General features: G+C 42.0%; 1 protein-coding gene across 13 annotated transcripts in view; it reads right to left on the bottom strand.

The window, feature by feature from the left end:
* The window catches only part of ATP2B2 (ATPase plasma membrane Ca2+ transporting 2), a 239,392-nt gene that overhangs the window by 25,137 nt on the left and 193,977 nt on the right, over positions 1 to 20,278 (bottom strand). For all 13 annotated transcript variants that reach the window (XM_066617468.1, XM_066617467.1, XM_066617472.1 and 10 more), the window contains 4 exons: positions 18,573 to 18,786; positions 12,490 to 12,701; positions 9,530 to 9,637; positions 1,781 to 1,963 (listed from right to left, as the gene is read on the bottom strand). In XM_066617468.1, coding sequence (XP_066473565.1) covers positions 1,781 to 1,963; positions 9,530 to 9,637; positions 12,490 to 12,701; positions 18,573 to 18,786 — 717 coding nt within the window. The remainder of the gene's footprint in view (positions 1 to 1,780; positions 1,964 to 9,529; positions 9,638 to 12,489; positions 12,702 to 18,572; positions 18,787 to 20,278) is intronic.

The raw sequence follows: 20,278 nt of genomic DNA, 5'->3' as shown, positions 1-20,278 counted from the left end.
AGTAAACAAAAAGAATAATTTTCCATGGATCAAAAAGATAAAGTTTAACAGAAGAACTAAGGGATATATGTCAATCTACAAGAGAAACTGACAGCAAAATGTTCTCTTTGTTGTTTCCACTCACCACAACCAGAAAGACATCCTGACAGAAATGTCAACAGACAATATTCCTCCTATAGCCATCAGGAAGAAAATAATTCATATTTAGAGGCTGACTCTGGGCTGATTATAGCCCCCACCTGGGCACTCAGTTGAAGAATTTTCTCACTTGCGGAGTGCTCCTAAATCCCTGTCCTAATCCATGTTAGACAGATCGACATTTGATCCGTTACCCAACAACCTATAGCAACTGATCCAGCTTTATGGCTGCTCCCAATCCACCAAACTCCCGTTTCCTTCTTCACCTTTTATTTGCTCCTTCTCAAAAAGAGCAATCCACATTTTCAGTGAAAAGGTTTTGTGTAGTATTTTTTCCTTGTATAAAACCATTACCTTTCTTCCCAAGAATTACTTCCCATTACCTTTATACCAAGAATATATCTTCTTTTGCATTAGAAAATTAGCCAGCCACTTTGTTTCTTAAAACTAAATGTAAAATAAAACTTTTAAGATGGATTCATTTTACCTAAAAACCCGTCAGACTTCCCAAGCAGCATTTTCATTTTCAGTGCACCATAGAAAATACATCTTTCCAAACGCTCTGACTAAAATAGCCCTACCAGCAATTGACTATTTTTAGTGCTAACTTCACATTCTACTTCAATAACAAACCTCCCTATCAAAAAAGGAAAAAATGGATAATTTAAACATTTATTTACACATGACAAAGTTGTTAAGTAAATAGGGTTATTCTGAATGTTAATAAATCTATTTCCATATTTTTTTTCTGTCGACTCACATATATGACTCAACCAAAGCCATGTTCCATACTTTTAGTAAAACTCTACAGTAGGTTTATAACAAATTGCAAAAAAAAACAAAAAACAGAGAATCTTCATGTTATACAGATGCCCAACTCCCAATCTTTAAAATAAATACAACCTTACTATATTTCGAAAACCTTTTCTTAGCCACTAATTTTCAAATATTTTTGTTGACAAGACAAAGAAAGAAGTTAAAATTCTTAAAACTGATTACTGACTTAAGTGGCGTTTCGGTTTTTAGCAGTGCAAAAAGGCAGATTATTTAAAAAAGAAGGATGCATCATTGAAAGAAAAAATAAACACTTTCATGCAAAATAGCTTTCGGCAACATTCTGCTGGGGAACAGCAATATATAAAGTTTATTCTATTTTTATGACCACTTGTGACATGCACAGTCAAATATCACTATAATAGCTCCCCCCTCCCCCCCCAAAAAATCAAGCGTATACTGTTATATTACCTGCTTGCACATAATTGCATATAATTGTTTTTGATTGTGTCAGTTTACGTTTATACCACTTAGACATTAAGGGAAGAGGAGTGCAGTACTAGTCTTTTTCCCCACTTTCCACTCTTTCTCCCTGAGTCCAGTGACACTGATACATGCGACAGAGCTTTGAAGCACCCATGGACTACATACAAACAGGACTTTCCACAGTCACATCAGCCCTGTGAAATCCTACATACATTCAACCGCTAAAGTATGCAAAACATTCTCTGAAATGACCACTCAGAACCCCACAGAGCTTAGCATAAAGAATAGTCATAGGCTACAATATTATCTTGGCTAAATGCATAATAGTTTCCTGAATAGGGTCCAATAGCAAACATATCCCCACACTTTTACCCCAACATACCTGGGTTTGGATTCTATTAAGCCCTCTGAACCAGAGGATTTGTCCACGACGAAGTTCTCTCTCTGCATGGTCTATCTCTTCTACGTCTTCATTCAGTTCCTCTTCAGGTACCTCTGTTTTTTCTGTGAGCCCTCCTGCTTCCTTTAAAAATTTTAGCCTACTTGTTGGAATAGATGCAATGACCTGAAAATAAATATAAGAGTGCTATGAAATTGAACATAATTTGTGGACAGAATATGAAACTTTACTTTGTACTACAAAAAAGCAAACCACAGGTATAATTTAAGATAATTAAGGGCTACACAGATACTGCATTATCAACCCAAAGCCTTTAGGAGACTGAGAGCCCAATTGTATCCAACTTTTGAGCTCCAGTGTAGCCACAATGTGGTCCCATGGTAAGGGAACACATGTTCCCGTACCTTGGAACCTGTGGGTTCCAAGAAAAACTGCAGGTGGGGTAGGTGAGCTTTCTCTGCTCGCATACGTTTGTTGCTTTAACAAGATGTATTTTTGGGCTAAAACAGAATTCCAATTGAGATGTTTTCCTCACGGCAAGAGCAGCACCTATAATAATAGCAGCAGACTGTGGGAGAGAGGTATTAGGATGGTAAGGTGAATTGCAGGCTGTTTCTCTCTGCTCATTTCACTGGGGAGGGCAGCTGGAAAAGGCTGGAAGTGTTTTGCTAGACACCAGGCTAGGAGGAACCCTGGACTTCTTCAAACTGAATTAAATGTGAGGAACAGTGGAATTTGTCTGAGGGGATAAGGGAAAATCACAGAAGAACATGGTAGCTGTGCTTCTTCAAGGAACTTTCTTGAAGTGAAGAGACTTATGGTGCTGCTGTGAAAAAAAACAGAAAGGTATTTGAAGTGCTGAGCAGGGGGGTGGGGGAGAGTCCTAAGTAACTGAACCTGTGTCGTGTGGTAGTTAGGGAATAAAAACTGCAAGACTCAGGTTCAAGACCCCACAGCCATGGAGCTCACCAAGAGACTTTGAGGGCCCAATCCTATCCAAATTTCCAGTGCTATTGCAGCTGTGCCAATAGGGCATGTCCTGCATCTTGCGGGGGGGGGGGCAGTAACGGAGACCTCCTCAAGGTAAGGGAAAATTTGTGCCCTTAGCTTGGGGATGCACTGCAGTTGCATCTGCACTGAAATTTAGGATAGGATTGGGCCCTGAGACAGTCACTGTCTCTTAGCTTCACAACCAGGGGCCCATAAATTGTCACCTCCCCATATAATAAAATTAGTTTGTCAGCAGTTAAGGGCACCCGCCAGGATGAGGAATGAAATCAGGCACCAGTCGGAATGGGAGCCCAGGTCTACCTGCCCAGCAAACCTTAGCCACAGAAGTCAAAGTTAACCAGGAGCCCAGGTCTACCCAGTTGGTTGATCTGGGCTCTGGAGTTAAAGTAGAGTTCATGCCCCCACCAAACACAAACACTGGATCCACCCCTGGTGTCACCCTCCCCAGAGTGTCACATTGCTAATACCTTATTGGTTCCATGCTGTGTCATAATAACATTTCATTGGCTCTTTGAACTATCAGTTTCATTGGTCCATTTTGAGTGAAGGAAATTGTACTTTTTTATATAAGACAGTTGCATTTTTGTTTTCTAATTTTTTGGCCATATTGTTGTTGTTGGCAACCTTCAGTCTCGAAAGACTATGGTAAATTTGAAAGAATGGAGATATTTCACTCCAGGTTGTTTCATTGTGTTCTGCTGTAAATTATGCATCAAATGGTAACTTGATGGCATTACTCCTAACAACCGCCATTTTAGTAATTTCGGTTACGAGTGGTGTCACCCCCCTGAGGGTCACATCTGGGGCGGTCTGCCCTCTGCCCCCAGCTAGCTATGCTACTGATTGTTCTGAAGATAAAAGGGGAGACGAATAACAACATATGCTGTCTTGAACTCCTGAGGGGAAAAGGTGGCATCAAAATGCAACAAATAAAGAAAAATAATTTTGTTACTCTAATAGGGAAATTAAGCCCCATACCAAAACATTATGTGTGTGACCTGGAAAGTGTGGAAATTGAGGCACAAACTAGATATACCTTAAAAAATGTAATCTGTCCATGCATACTTGGTGGTTTTTAAAAACTAACAGCTATGCAGCGGCAATCCTGGCCCCTGTGCTGCCTAGGATCAGGACCGCAGAATGCTGCCCCCCTAGTTGAATTCCCCCCACCACCACTGGGGGCCTCAGAGGGCTGGAGAAGGCTGGATACCTCTGGAACGCCTTTAATGTCACTTTCAGTTTTCAGTGAAAACCAGAAGTAAGTTTTAATGCCCTCCAGAGACCTCAGAAGGCTGAGCTACGGAGGTCCGAATCTTGGCTGGAACTGTAGCTGGGAGGATAAGAAATTTATAAATTAGGATTTTGTCCTGCTGCAGCTCCAATCTGGATCAGGGTTCCCCATAACTTCTATTTGTCTTGGAAAGGAAACTGCGATTTGTGGCAAAAGTCAGAGACTGACCATTCAATGCAACTCTTAGTTTTGTTTTTGATCAGTATTACAAAGATATGCATAAAGTTGACAAAGGGGTGAAATTCTCTATACCTAGACTTGGTAACTACTTTTGAGTATACCAAAGGAACAAGTTTGCTAAGCAGAGTTCTAAGCCTCAGTTTGGAGACATTTGCTCCTGTCACATTCATTTTACATGCATATTTAGAGCTAGGTGCATGCCAGGCAACCATGACCCAGATCAGTCTTGTAATATTTTGCTTGGGTTGTTGGCATGGAAGCACCAGGCCTGCAGGCCTTAGAGAAAAGACCAGACTTCAGTTCTTCTCAGCAACCACCTCCCCAGCGTAAGAGAAGCTTTGTTCTTTCGTAAAAATGTCATAGGCAGTGGCATCTTGCTTAGTCAGCAGATTCAAGCCTGTAAACAAGACCACATGCTAGGAGTCTCCTGACTTTGAAGTAAACAAAGTGGTTAGTGAACACAAGTATCTGGGCTGGGATTTACCTGAGGAGGGCAACTCATCCTGTCCCTATGCTGGAAAGCAATGTGGGTCTACTACACCTGACTATATGGCTTGACTTGGTACAGAGACTGCCGCCTGTCCAGGACTAGTGCAGGGTGGCCAGCTAGCTGCTGACTGTATTCAAGGCCTGCAGGAGCACTACCCTGCCAGGATGGCAGTTGGCGCAGCTGGGCATACCAGGGCACAGTGGACCCAGATGCCGCTGATGGTGAGAGGTATTGGACCCTGCCTTCTCCTCGCAGTGTAGGGCCTGCCAGTTGAGCCATATCTGATGAGAACCTCTTTGGGCCAAGATGCCAAGGCAGTGGACACAAATTGAGCAGAGCCCAAGTAGGTCATGGGGATAGCAGAAGGAGACAGAGCAACAGCCTAGTTCCAAAACATATATAGATCAGGAGGGCAATGATGAGGAGGTCTTTAAACCTGAGGGCTGGTGGACTGGGGAGACCTGTGGGAACTAGAACCTATAACAACAACAACAACAACAACAACAGGTATTTATATACCGCCTTTCTTGGTCTTTATTCAAGACTTTATTCAAGGCGGTTTATATAGGCAGGCTTTATTTAAATCCCTTATTAAATAGGGATTTTTACAATTTCAAAGAAGGTTCTTTCTTTCAAGAACCACTACATTCAGGTGATTCATTCAGATCTGGCTTCACATTCTGGCCTCCATCCTCCCACGCTCAGAGCAGATGGAATAGCTCGAACTGGCGACCTTGTGGATGTTATCTTCAGGCAGACGGAGGCTCTACCCTCTAGACCAGACTATTATAATAGTAATAAACAACTTTATTTATACCCCGCCCTTCTCCCCAAAGGGAGCCAGGGCGGCTATGAAGGGAACCTATGAAGGGAAGACCGGCTCAGAAGGAGGGCTTTGGATTCCATAACCCCTACCATGGCTCCTACTGGAGGCCTCCAGAAGCCAGCCCAGGCCAACCAGGCATGCTCCCCCTCGGTCTTAAGCAGGCCTGCCTGGACCACTGAGTGGCAGCTGGCTCCTCTGGATCCCCACCACATGAGGTTGCTTCAAGGACCAGGGTGGACAACAAGGAAGTATCTTCAAGCTTAGCTTTCCTCACCAACTTCATTGTAAACTTAGAAGGAGCTGTATGGTAATTGTTGCTCAGACTCCTGAGCAAAAGACCTGCTGGGTCAGGCCAAAAGCCCATCTAGTTCAGGTTCCTGTTTCTCACAGTGGCTCACCAGATGCCTCAGGGAGCACACAAGAAAGATACCTGTATCCTGTTGCCATTCCCTTGCAATTGGCAGTCAGTGATAACCTACTTCCCAAGCCACTTGGATGTTGAGCTACTGCCCTGGGAGAAGGAGATGAAGTTTACATCTGGATTCATCTGGGAAACAGACAGAGCCTTGCTTTCTCAACCGTCATCTGTTTCTGTGCAGATGCAGCTAAAGTCCACTCCAGACAGGCAACTTGGCCAGAATGCTCTGGGGGCTTAGCGAAATCCAGTATGTTCTGTCACAGGTTCTGAAGTCTTCAGTGATGCATGTGCAGTAAGGCTAATGCACTGATAAATTCTCTAGAACCTGTTAAGATTCTTGATCAGCAAAATCAAGTAGTTCCACTCATCCTTACTCTTGTGAAGTCAGGATGCTTCCTGTCACTGATGTAGCTGTACTGATCATCTTTAATGCTGGAGTAATAGCTTTTCCTTTACCTCTCATACAACACAGCTGTGCAACGCAAAGATCATTTTGTGGGGATGTGAGTAGTTTAGGTTATCTTCTGCATCCTTGGAGAGGGGCAGCACTACTTGCTCTGCTGCAGCTTAACCCTAGTGATTTTTCATTCATACTTACCTGGAATACAAATTTGTATAGCTTCTAATAAATAATTGTATAGCTTCTTGTATAGCTTCAACAGTGCTCAGGCTGTTGCAGATGTGCTCTCGTTCTTTTATGCCACTCCTTATCTCAATCAAACTCTAGAGACTGCTGTGAATTAATTCAGTAGACCAAGTAGTCTGTTTTAGTTATTTTTTCTGAAATGGACAACTCATGCAGAACTGTGTGAAAGCACCTAAACATTCTCTCTTAAGGCCTAAGGGAACAATGCAATCCCACAGCACATGAAGCAGCTGAGGAAGGTTGCCATATTTTGGGATCATAAAAACTAGGCAATCCCTAAGCAACCCTGATGAAGCTTGGGGAAGTTTCCCTTGACCTGAAAGAGCTATAGCACTCGTTTTATATTCCCTGTGTAAACCCTTCCCATAATTCATGTCACTGTATTTAAATCCCAGCCCTATTCCTGACTCTCACTATAATTATTGGGGGTAGCGGAAGAACTTACAGAACACAGGCTTTGAAAGTACAAATAAAATGATGCTCATTCATTCAAAGGGAGGGAAACCTTGAACTTTAATAGGAAAAAAATTCAAAGGTAGTGACATGCCTTAGAAATCTCCTTTTAGAATGTGACTTTTACAGTAAACTTCTGGTCTAAATAGATGCTTTGCAACTGTGAATATTTTATTTTTGGTACACCATCTAATATTTTCTTCCTTCTGCAACGCTGCTATCTATGCTTTATTGTGAATACCTCTACAGGTTCCAGTCTTTTCACTATCATCTGAACATCACAAGGGTTATCAGTAATCCCAAAGGTAATTACAGACTGTTTTACGAACAGCTTCTGGGATAATTGCAGCACACCAGTGAAATAATTTTATCTCAAATGCATCCCCGATAGCCAGTGCTTAGAGACTGCAACATAGAGAGTATTGTTCTTTAAGATGGAGTTCTAGTGGGTGGTTGGAAGCTGCATGGACAGCTGCTAAAACTTCTAACAGGGAGAGAGAAGAACAGTTTGAAAAAATCCACTGGCCACCCCACCACAATACAACTGAGAGTGCAAGCCTGCACTTCAATTGGTGGGATATTTATCTCCACATATTCAAGTGCAGATCAGTCGTCAGTACTTCTCATTACATGGGTAATAGCATTAACATTAGTCAAGAGAATGAATTTTGGGGTGGAGAAGTTGGGTTCCTACCTCATTGTCCACTATGGCACCAGGGAACAGTGGGGAACAGCACTGATGCCGTGTGCTCAGGAAGCAAGAAAAGCATAGGAGGAACAGGGAGGCATTCTAGGAAAGGAGAACTTTGTGTGCTGGAATGGAAGTTGGGGGAAAGTAGTTGGAATGTTTGGAAAGTGCAGTTAAAAAAGAATGCAGGGGAGGTAAACAGTGACTCTGATGAAGAGCTGCTGAGCAGATGGTTGGCAAGGGCTGAGGTATATGAGAAGTATTCCCTGAAGACCATCTGGAAAGCTCTACTGAGGAGCAAACCTCCTGCAGAGAAAATGTTAATACTTGCCTCACTGTTTTAAAGTTTTTTAGTTAAATTTTTTTAAAATAAATCTTGCTGTGTCAGTGTTTTTGATGGGAATCAAGCGCTAACCTGATAAATCCAGTGTTATAGAAAATGGCCACAGTAATGTTACCAAGCAACAAAAAGGGGTTTCAGGATCCCTTTCGCATGACATAACCACATGATTGGGACGGTTTGGATTATCTCCATTTAACACATGAGAATGTAGAGCTTGTTGGGAGGGCAAGACATTTGTGCTCTTGATTCTAACTGCATAGTGGGTTGGACCAGTTGGACCTGTTTTAACATCTTTTTTACATCTTTTAGTATTTTCTACAGGCCTGATTCCTCTACGATCTGCTGCTGTATGCTCTTTTTATCTGACTTTTTATCTGACTACTGTTTTACAGTATCTGTTAATGTGTTTTTAATATGTTTTTATCTGTTTGTTAAAGTATGTTTTTAATCTGTTTTTAACATGTTGTAAGCTGCCCTGGGTCCCTTTAGGGAGAAGGGTGGGGTATAAATAAAGTTTATTATTTATTATTATTATTATTATTGTCTCAGGATGCAATCCTAACCCCATATGTCAGGGCTTTCCAGCACTGACATAAGGGTGATACAGCCCTGAGGTAAAGGAACAAACATTCCCTTACTTTGAGGAGGCCTCCGTGAGTGACACCCAACTGCAGGATGCAGCACATGTCCCATTGGCACTGCTATGCCAGTGCTGGAAAGCACTGACATAAGTGGTTAGGACTGCGCCCTCAGTCAAACAGCCCTGGAGCAAGACTGTACCTTCCATCCAAGCACTGATCCCTTGGCTAGAATTGGTTGCCTGAGCTGCTGGAATAGGTTGCAATGCGATATAAAATATGAACTAATATGTGCTTCAAACAGATATTGATTAATCTTGGTTCAGTAAATGCAATTTGTGCTCCAGTGCAGCTTCCTTACTACTGGTTGTGCATAGGGAAAGAGTCTTGTATGATCAAAGAACTGGTACAATGCAGTAGTTAGACTTAGACCAGGGAGTCTCAGGTTCAAATCATAGGTCAGAAATAAAGTACACTAGATGATCCTGGGCTAGTCACTCTCTCTCAGACTGGCCTGTCTCCTGAGACTGTTGTGTTGTGGAAGTAACAGACATGTGCTGCTCAGAGAAAGGACACGATAAAATGTAATACAAAAAATACAGGCCCCTCTATCACAAGCTGTGACAGGAAACCCATAAATGTAGACCTCATATATATTTCATTAAATTGAACATTTCCAGGCATTTGTATTTCATTTACTAATCTTTCACAAGACCAGCTTGCAACATTCTGCCATAGATGAATTCAAATCTTTAATATAGAAAACTGTGATTACCTTTGTAAGTTTTAAATGTAAAAGATTCTTACCTGACCCCATACAAGTTCACCTAATCCAATAAATACACACCACATCCACTGGTCAAGTTGCAAAGGAGAACAGCTAAAAGGTTTTCCACCAAACTGCACAATTACTATCTGTAAGGGGAAAATAGGAAGAAAAAAAAGATGCAATTAGAAATCAGATAAGGAAACCAGGAGAGAAGATACAAATTCTTTGCTTTGATGCTTTTCTAAGAGTTCTAACATTTTCTTTCTGAGTTTGAATGTTAGCATTAATTACTCTACTTTCTGCTTCTTGCATGAAGACCGCACACAAAAATTATGTGACGTCATGATTAGATGAAATTATCTACACATATTGGATGACCTTGAACCAGCAAAGGTTAGTCAGGATGGACAGCCCGATCCTAACGGGACTGCCCATACCATGATACAGCGGTGCCAAAACAGCCCCTACTGTATCCTGTGTGGCCAGGGTTGCATGGCAGCCAGATATCTCCCACGTAGCAGCCAGATAACTCCTAAGGAAAAGGTTACATTTGTTCCCTGACCCTGTGTTGAGCCCCAGCAGCCTCTATGGGTCTACTCAGAACTGAGCCAGCTCAATTGTTAGCGCAGATCCGAGTAGCCTTCTGTAGAGCTTTCAGGCCCAGGATGAGGGATAGGATCTGGCAGAAGTGAGCAGCCTCTGCTGTTGCTCCACCTCTGCTGCCGCCCCACCCCCTCCAGTGCCTGAACTGCCCTTATCACCCTCTCCTGCTACATTCTGCCTCCCCACCACTGGGCACGGCACTTGCTCCGTCTGGTAGCTGGTCCCTCTCTCGCCATTGTGAGAATACAGCATCGCCCATGCAGGCCACTTTTCCAACATTTAGTGCAGCCCCAAAGTAAGGGAACAAGCACCCATTGGCATGGATACACTGGTGCTGGAAATTTAAATAGCATTGGGTCCTTAGTCATGACAATTTAACTGGAATCTCATATACATATGCTGGAGGGTTGTGCCAAATATAACCCACCAAGCCATATTATATAATGGTTTGGGATGTACACCAATACTTCTGTTTAACATATTTGGTAAACACAGAATGGAATAGCAAAAAACAAAATGAAAAGCTGCAAGCCTATATACTTTCCTAGGAGTAGGCCCCATTAAATACAATGAGAGTTTTGAATAAACATGCAAAGGATGGTGGTAAAAATCTAGTCTAGAGGAGGTAAAGAAAAGAACTGGAAGATACAAAGTCAGGCAACTGCTTCACAGCTGAGATTGGGTGGAAGGAGAAAGTAGTGGGGGTTAGATGGAAATACACACTAGATTTGTCACCTTTGGGAACAAATGTATAAAATCTTTGCTTGCCAGCAAGTGCTGAAGGATGATTTAGGACCGTTTCACATATCAAAGTATCAAACCCAGGATTATCATTGAGCACCCACTCAGTTAGGAGGTCCAGGCAATGAAAGCTTTCTGATTAGTGCATCTGTTTGACATTCAGATGTGAAATATTAAATGACCACCTAACGCCTTATTTATCTAAAAACATATGTGATGTGGCCTATAGGAGCCAGTTCCATCCTACCACCAAAAACACACACACACGCACAAAGAAATGGTGTGAATTTTGTACAAGAAATTCAGTAATAGTCAAGGAAAACAATCACTCATCAAAGAAAGAAGCACTGACCAAGAAAAAAAAGTCAGCCTAGAGATATGAATATTTGTGTGATCTTATAAATTCCTTCACAAAGAGTCCGCAAACAAGGTTAAATAAAAAAAATTGGGAGCAAATAGTTTGGAATGACGGGTATGACATTTACTTTGGATAAATGAGGGTAAAATCCTCTAACTTGGCAATGCAATTGCTCCCCCCCCCCCCAAAAAAAAAAGAAAAAAAAGAAATGTGGTTGGAGTATGAGTGCCAGGACTAGTGCAGGGCAGCCCATGCCCATCACCTTAGTTTTTGTTCAATAGGGCTGAAAGTGCTGGTATTTCTTCCTTAAGCAAAGTAACATTATTGCTGAACTGAAGAAACGGGAAGTCGCATCTGTCATATGATTCAGGCACTGTGAGCCTCGCAGAAAAGCCTCCAGAGGGAGGCAAGTTTCGCCTCATCTTTGGAGGTTTCATATAGTGTCAAGCCTCACTTGATGATAGGGGTGCCGGTCTGCATCCCTGTCACTAAGTGACACACGACTGTATTTTGTCTTGTACAATCTCAGAAATGACAAGACACTTTAGTACTGACTGCTATGTCTATTATAAGAGCTTCAAAAGGTATATAATATATTCTACCAACTTTGCTTCTTCTAATCTTCCTTTATATAATATGACTTGGATTGTAGAAGGGAAAGACCAGCAAAACAAAACTATTTCTGTAAGACAAAGAGATGAAAAGACTAGCCAAACCAAATGAGGTAATCAACAGTGTAACAAGGACATCTGCAAGAGGGATCTGAAGGCCTTAGGGATGGACCTCAACAAGTGGGAAACCCTGGCCTCTGAGCGGCCCGCTTGGAGGCAGGCTGTGCAGCATGGCCTTTCCCAGTTTGAAGAGACACTTGGCCAACAGTCTGAGGCTAAGAGGCAAAGAAGGAAGGCCCATAGCCAGGGAGACAGACCAGGGACAGACTGCACTTGCTCCCGGTGTGGAAGGGATTGTCACTCCCGGATTGGCCTTTTCAGCCACACTAGACGCTGTGCCAGAACCACCTTTCAGAGAGCGATACCATAGTCTTTCGAGACTGAAGGTTGCCAATACAATACTTCAATCAACAGATAAATTGGAGGATAAAAGTAAGGAAGGATCAAACTCAGAGAGACAACAGATATAGATCAGAATATCTGCTCTAATGTTGGATAATGAACGATTTATTTAAAGCTAACATCACAAAGCTTTCAGGCTTTCAAAAAGTTGTTGGAATAAAAAAGACGTTACAGTGGAAAGTGCACATTATATTTTGCCGCATTAACACTGTATAATGATTACCTGCACAGCAAATGTACCCAGTACAATAGTGCAAAATATGGGATTTCTAAAGATGCCATCAAAAACATTCCTTTCACCATGGATTTTGCGTGCGTTGATTTCATTGAATAACTGCATCATGACAAAAGTATTGAAGATGATAGTATAGTGCTCAGATGGAGGAGAGTGGAGTGGTGCATTCCGGCCACTGTCAATCTTGAACATTTTTTCACCTGATCACAGATAGGATACAGAAAATAGACAAATACTTTAAAAAACATTTAGGGTGCATTTTGTTTCAATTCACACTCTACCTATAGCCATAATTATTTTCCAGAGCACAATCACACCATCATTTCAGAAAGATCAATAACAATAATAATCCTAATCATGAAAGCTATGTGTTTCCATCTAACACATATGCAGGACACTGGGGTCAAGGACTTCCAAGGTAGCATTTTTGGAAATACCTTGAGATAGTAGGAATGATGTAAAAAAATATGAAAAAATCAGTAAATATCAGGATCTAAAAATTGAAATCCAAATATGCAGTGGCCATCCCAAGCAATGGTGATTGGCACATTAGGTACAGTCTCAAAAACGCTTGAATCACATTTAAAGCATCTGAACATTGACAAAATTACTATCAGTCAAATTCAAAAAACCATCCTGAACACATTATTTACAAATATATTACAATGTCCTAGGCACCTGGGTGGAGCCTGACTAGTAATTAAAGCCAAGACCAGCTAAAGAACAAGCAACTATGTTATGAGAAATAAGAAGAAGAAGAAGAAACTGAAGGTCTGAGTTTTGTTGCACAAGATAAGGTGCTGAAAACAAATATTACGAAGGTTAAAATCCAGAAAATAAGTGTAAACCCTAAGTACAGGCTTTGCCAACAAAAATTTGAGATTGTCTCATCTGATATGCGAATGCAGTAAGATTGCAGAGACGGATTACAAAGTCAGTCAGGATAGAGTTGCAAAATTAACCCACTGGTCATTATGTGAAAAGTATAATTTGCCAGCATCAAAAAATGTTTGAGAACATCAGGTTGAGAAGGTGTTAGATAATGAACAAGCCAAGATCCTGTTAGACTTTAAAATTCAAACAGACCGACACCTTCAACATAATACACCTGATGTAACAATAATAGAAAATCAAAACATCTGGCTGATTGACATTGCAATTCCTGGAGATGCCAGATTCAAAGAAAAAGAACTTGTAAAAAATGACAAAATACTGAGACCTGGTCATTGAAATCACACTACTGGATAAAATATACCATAAGAACATAAGAATAGCCCCACTGGATCAGGCCATAGGCCCATCTAGTCCAGCTTCCTGTATCTCACAGCGGCACACCAAATGCCCCAGGGAGCACACCAGATAACAAGAGACCTCATCCTGGTGCCCTCCCTTGCATCTGGCATTCTGACATAGCCCATTTCTAAAATCAGGAGGTTGCACATACACATCATGGCTTGTAACCCATAATGGATTTTTCCTCCAGAAACTTGTCCAATTCCCTTTTAAAGGCATCCAGGCCAGATGCCATCACCACATCCTGCAGAAAGGAGTTCCACAGACCAACCACACACCAAGTAAAGAAATATTTTCTTTTGTCTGTCCTAACCCTCCCAACACCCAATTTTAGTGGATGTCCCCTGGTTCTGGTGTTATGTGAGAGTGTAAAGAGTATCTCTCTATCCACTTTATGCTTCCCATGCATAATTTTGTATGTCTCAATCATGTCCCTCTCAGGCGTCTCTTTTCTAGGCTGAAGAGGCCCAAACGCCGTAGCTTTTCCTCATAAGGAAGGTGTCCCAGCCCAGAAATCATCTTAGTCGCTCTCTTTTGCACCTTTTCCATTTCCACTATGTCCTTTTTGAGATGCGGAGACCAGAACTGGACACAATACTCCAGGTGTGGACTTACCATCGATTTGCACAACGGCATTATAATATTAGCCATTTTGTTCTCATAAGAACAGCCCCACTGGATCAGGCCACAGGCCCATCTAGTCCAGCTTCCTGTATCTCACAGCGGCCCACCAAATGCCCCAGGAAGCACACCAGATAACAAGAGACCTCATTCTGGCGCCCTCCCCTGCATCTGGCATTCTGACATAGCCCATTTCTAAAATCAGGAGGTTGCACATACACATCATGGCCTGTAACCCATAATGGATTTTTCCTCCAGAAACTTGTCCAATCCCCTTTTAAAGGCATCCAGGCCAGATACCATCACCACATCCTGTGGCAAGGAGTTCCACACACCAACCACACGCTGAGTAAAGAAATATTTTCTTTTGTCTGTCCTAACTCTCCCAACACTCAATTTTAGTAGATGTCCCCTGGTTCTGGAGTTATGTGAAAGTGTAAAGAGTATCTCTCTATTCACTCTGTCCATCCCCTGCATAATTTTATATGTCTCAATCATGTCCCCCCTGAGGCACCTCTTCTCTAGGCTGAAGAGGCCCAAACGCAGTAGCCTTTCCTCATAAGGAAGGTGCCCCAGACCAGTAATCATCTTAGTCGCTCTCTTTTGCACCTTTTCCATTTCCACTATGTCTTTTTTGACACAATACTCCAGATGTGGCCTTACCACTGATTTGTACAACGGCATTATTATATTAGCCGTTTCATTCTCAATACCTTTTCTAATGATCCCAAACATAGAATTGGCCTTCTTTACTGCCGCCGCACATTGGGTCGACACTTTCATTGACCTGTCCATCACCACCCCAAGATCTCTCTCCTGATCTGTCACAGACAGTTCAGAACCCATTAGCCTATATGTGAAGTTTTGATTATTTGCCCCAATGTGCATGATCTTACACTTACTTACATTGAAATGCATCTGCCATTTTACTGCCCATTCTGCCAGTTTGGAGAGATCTTCTGGAGCTCCTCACAATCACTTTTGGTCTTCACCACTCGGAAAAGTTTGGTGTCATCTGCAAACTTAGCCACCTCACTGCTCAACCCTGTCTCCAGGTCATTTATGAAGATGTTGAAAAGCACCAGTCCCAGGACAGATCCTTGGAGCACACCGCTTTTCACCTCTCTCCACTGTGAAAATTGCCCATTGACACCCACTCTCTGTTTCCTGGTCTTCAACCAGGTCTCAATCCAGGAGAGGACCTGCCCTCTAATTCCCTGACTGTGGAGTTTTTTTCAGTAGCCTTTGGTGAGGGACCGTGTCAAACGCCTTCTGAAAGTCTAGATATATAATGTCCATGGGTTCTCCCGCATCCACATGCCTGTTGACCTTTTCAAAGAATTCTATAAGGTTCGTGAGGCAAGACTTACCCTTACAGAAGCCATGCGGATTCTCCCTCAGCAAGCCCTGTTCGTCTATGTGTTTTGAGATTCTATCTTTGATGAGGCATTCCACCATCTTAACCGGTACAGATGTTAGGCTGACCGGCCTATAGTTTCCCAGGTCCCCCCTTCTTCCCTTTTTAAAAACCGGTGTGACATTTGCTATCCTCCAATCCTCTGGCACTGTGGCCGTTTTGAGGGACAAGTTGCATATTTTAGTCACGAGATCAGCAACTTCATTCTTCAATTCCTTATTAACTCTTGGGTGGATGCCATCAGGGCCCGGTGACTTATTGATCTTTTATTTATCAATGAGGTCTGAAACATCTTCTCTTTTAACCTGTATCTGACTTAATTCCTTGGTCAGGAGGGGCCGTTCGGGCAGCGGTATTTGCCCACGGTCTTCTGCTGTGAAGACAGATGCAAATAACTCATTTAATTTTTCTGCCATCTCTAAGTCTCCTTTTATCTCCCCTTCCCCTCCCTCACCATCCAGAGGGCCAACTGCTTCTCTAGTGGGTTTCCTGCTTCTAACATATTTGAAGAAGCTTTTATTATTCCCCTTAATGTTGCTGGCCATGCGTTCCTCATAGTCTCGCTTGGCCTCCCGTATCACCTTCTGACATTTCTTTTGCCACAGTTTATGTTCCTTTTTATTCTCTTCATTAGGGTGAGACTTCCATTTATGGAAGGAAGCTTCCTTGCCCTTTATGGCTTCTCTAACTTGGCTGGTTAGCCATGTGGGCACCCTCCTGGACTTAGTCGAGCCCTTCTTCCTTTGTGGTATATCCTTCCGCTGGGCCTCTATTACTGATGTTTTAAGCAGCCTCCATGCACTCTGTAGAGATTGGACTCTTTTTACCTTTCCTTTCAACTTCCTTCTAACCAGCCTCCTCATTTGAGGGATGTCCGCTCGTTGGAAGTCAAGGGTTTTTGTGAGAGTTTTGCCTGGTATTCTTCCCCCGACGTGCATGTCGAAACGGATCACAGCATGATCACCGTTCCCCAACGGCTCCGTAACATTGCCATCTCTAACTAGGTCCTGAGTACCGCACAATATTAAATCCAGAGTCACCTGTCCTCTGGTGGGCTCCATGACTAGCTGCTCTAAGGCACAGTCATTTAGCATGTCAAGGAATCCGTTTTCCTTTTCGTGACCAGAACACAAATTGACCCAGTCTATATGAGGATAATTGAAGTCCCCCATGATTACAACGCTATCCCTCCTTGTCACCTCCCTGATCCATTTCCTCATTTCAAAGTCGCCTTCCGGTTTCTGGTCTGGAGGACGATAGTATGCCCCCAGTATTACATCGCTCCTGAGGCCTGGTAATTTAACCCACAGAGATTCTATGGTGGAGTTGGACCCACCTTCAATCTCTACTTTGCTGGATTCTATCCCTTCCTTAACGTAAACAGCCACCCCACCTCCAATGCGCCCCTCCCTGTCCCTCCTGTAGAGTTTATAGCTCAGGATTGCGGTATTGCACTGATTTTGCACATTCCACCAGGTTTCCGTTATGCCCACTATGTCAATGTTTTCCCTAGTTACCAGACTTTCCAGTTCTCCCATCTTTGCTTGGAGACTTCGAGCATTTGCATAAAAGCATTTGTACATGGAATGCCCCAGGATGGGCTGCTTATTCGCTCCTTTGTCCTCGCATCCTCTCACTGTGCCAAACCGTCTATCACATCCCATCATGCTACCATTCCCAATTTCTTCTCCTACTCTGCCTTTACCTTGTTGTTCTCTAACTTCCCCATCCTCGTCCCATAGGGATGAGGAGCTCCGAACCGGATGCCCCTTGGCTCCTGTTGGCTTTCCCCCCAAGTGGTCCCCACTGTAATCGGGGCACTTAGAATAATCTCAAAAAGTTTTGTGAATTACTTTAAACAACTGCAGTTTACTGAATCAGATCTGCAAAAAATGGCACTATTAGGAATATCGTAAATACTGCGCCAATATCTAGTTGATACTTGGGTCTCAGGTTGAGATTTATATCAATTGCTTAACACTAGTTAACAACTGTATCTCATGTAGTTTGGAACAGTAACAATAATTTTAACAAAAACACACTGGGGGAGATTGGGGAGAGAAAGCAAAAATGGGGCAACTTGAATAATGTAAGTATAACACCTTATTATACTATCCCGGGAGCGGACACTATGATTGTGAAGATGCAACATTTTGCTACAAACCAATTTAGAACTCTTGAGAAACAAACAAGATTTTTTTTTTCTTCTCTGTAAGTGCTCTCCAAAGATGCTCATTGGAACAAACCACTATACCCTAAATCAAGGCAACATGCTACTCGTGGGTACCTTGGCAGGAGCTTAGGATCTACTGCTATATTCAAAGTGATGAAAGATTTATTAAATAAATACTAGCAATCAAGGAAGATGTTGATCTTCATAAAGGACAAGTTCTCCATGCACCCAATAAGGCTTTTAGTCTCATGCTTTTCAAACACCAAACCAAATGGTAGGGTCACTACTGAAACTTGAGATTCCAAAAACAGTTTCCAATACATCAAGAGTTAAAAATCCCATTGTATGTTTACTGAGTTATGGGCCAATAGGTTGTGATTTCCCAGCAAAATAGAAGTTCCACACTTAAATACAGAAATCAATATGGTATTCAATAAACGTTTGACGCTCAAAGGAAAAATATATGGAAATCCTGAGAGTAGGTTTTATCTTCAGTGTGAACTTAAAAGTAATTTAAATGTTATGCGACAGTAAATCTTAAAGGAGGGTGACATCAATTGAACTTACCAACAAAAAGGAGGGTAAAAATTAGAGTAAGCTGGTACACAGCATGACCCAGAATGTTCTTCATCATTGTACGTGAAATAAGAGGCTTGTTTCTGCCATAAGGTTTCCTTAGCAGTAGGGATTCTGTGGGAGGTTCCGTGGCCAAAGCAAGAGAGGCAAATGTGTCCATAATCAGATTGACCCATAACATCTGAACAGCTTTTAACGGAGAGTCCTTAAGAGAAAAATTACAGAAGAAAGTGTATCTCCATGTCAGTACATTTAATTTGTTGATGTTTAATTGTTGTTAACAATTTACGTAGAACTCTCTGCATTCGCAGAGTTTTGCAATTTAATTTCATGCATTTACCCTTACATCAACACTTTCAAATAGATTAGTCTGAGACAGTGATTTGCACAGGTTAGACCTCACTAAACAGCAGGAATTTGAATCTGGGCTCCCACATCCAAAACCAACTCTCAAGTGTTCTCACTAGACAGCAAATGCTTTTTTTTGGGAGGGGGGGGGAAGTTACAGACATGAGCCATCTTGTGCTATTTCAAGAGAGTGAGGGCCACTTTGAATGTTACAGCCATTCAAACCACACATTCAGACACATACAACTACAATGAATTCATCACCTTCAAACACAACAATTAGTAAAAAGGAAACTCAAAAACAATTTTGGAATTACAGAGATTGTACTCTTTCAGGAAGTATAATATGATAATTGTCAAGTAATTTGTGGCTTTCAAAGTACCCATTTTCAAGACTACATTAGCAACCACTAGAAGGAGCTATTTACTCACAGAATCTACTAGAGATGTTGCAGTCCAACACTGTTACAGAAAACAGGCCATGTTTGGAAAAAACAAAAACCTAATTCATATCTCAGGAGAGGAAGTAAATTACTATTACAATATATTTTATTAAATTGTGGTTTGGATAATGGTCCCTTCTCAGCTACAGTACCTCACTAGGGAGTCATAATGACTTATGGGTAGACAGCATTAAACAACATAGTGAGGAATAAAACATAATTTTAATTTCCTTAATTAACTAGTATGGTTAATTCATATTGCTTTTACTTAGACCTAAAATGGGCTTTCGCTGTATTTCCAGAAGAAACATTCTTTCTAGTTATTTGGAAACACAAAGAAAAATAATCTATGCTGTCAAAGTTACCTCAAAATTAATCTCAGCTTTCAATACCAACGGATCATCTTAGTATCTTAACTGTGCCGATATTGTCTGAAATAAAATTAAGTTCCTTATGGTGCAACTCTAACAAGATGCAGTCTGTGTTTAGAGAGCCTAGGATCAAACGCCACTGTATAAAAGCAAAGGCACACCTTGTTGTATTGGTTGCAGATAGTAACCCCAGATCAGTTGCTGGCAGTGTTCCTTCTAACAACTGCTGCAGCTGCATGAAGCCCTTCCATGGCTGCATGGCAGTGGGGTGACACATCTAGACATTTGGTGAAGTCTCATGTCATTGCCAGTGAGTAGCTGAGCTCTGAGCTGTGCAGAGCTCGGCTTCAAGCTGCACAACTGTGCTGCTTAGGTAGGACACTGGTTCCTGGTGCCACTAAAATGATTTCTCATGAAGTTGCCTAGTGCTGCCATATTTTCCAGGCAAATATTTGCTGTATTTGTATTAACAATACAAAATGTTATCGTAATTGCACTATAAGCTACTGTTTGTGTCTCCATACTTGTGCTGATA

Source organism: Tiliqua scincoides, chromosome 2 (genome assembly GCF_035046505.1).
Source record: "Tiliqua scincoides isolate rTilSci1 chromosome 2, rTilSci1.hap2, whole genome shotgun sequence".
In the NCBI taxonomy this organism is placed as follows: Eukaryota; Metazoa; Chordata; class Lepidosauria; order Squamata; family Scincidae; genus Tiliqua; species Tiliqua scincoides.
This window is presented reverse-complemented; position numbering and strand designations above follow the sequence as displayed.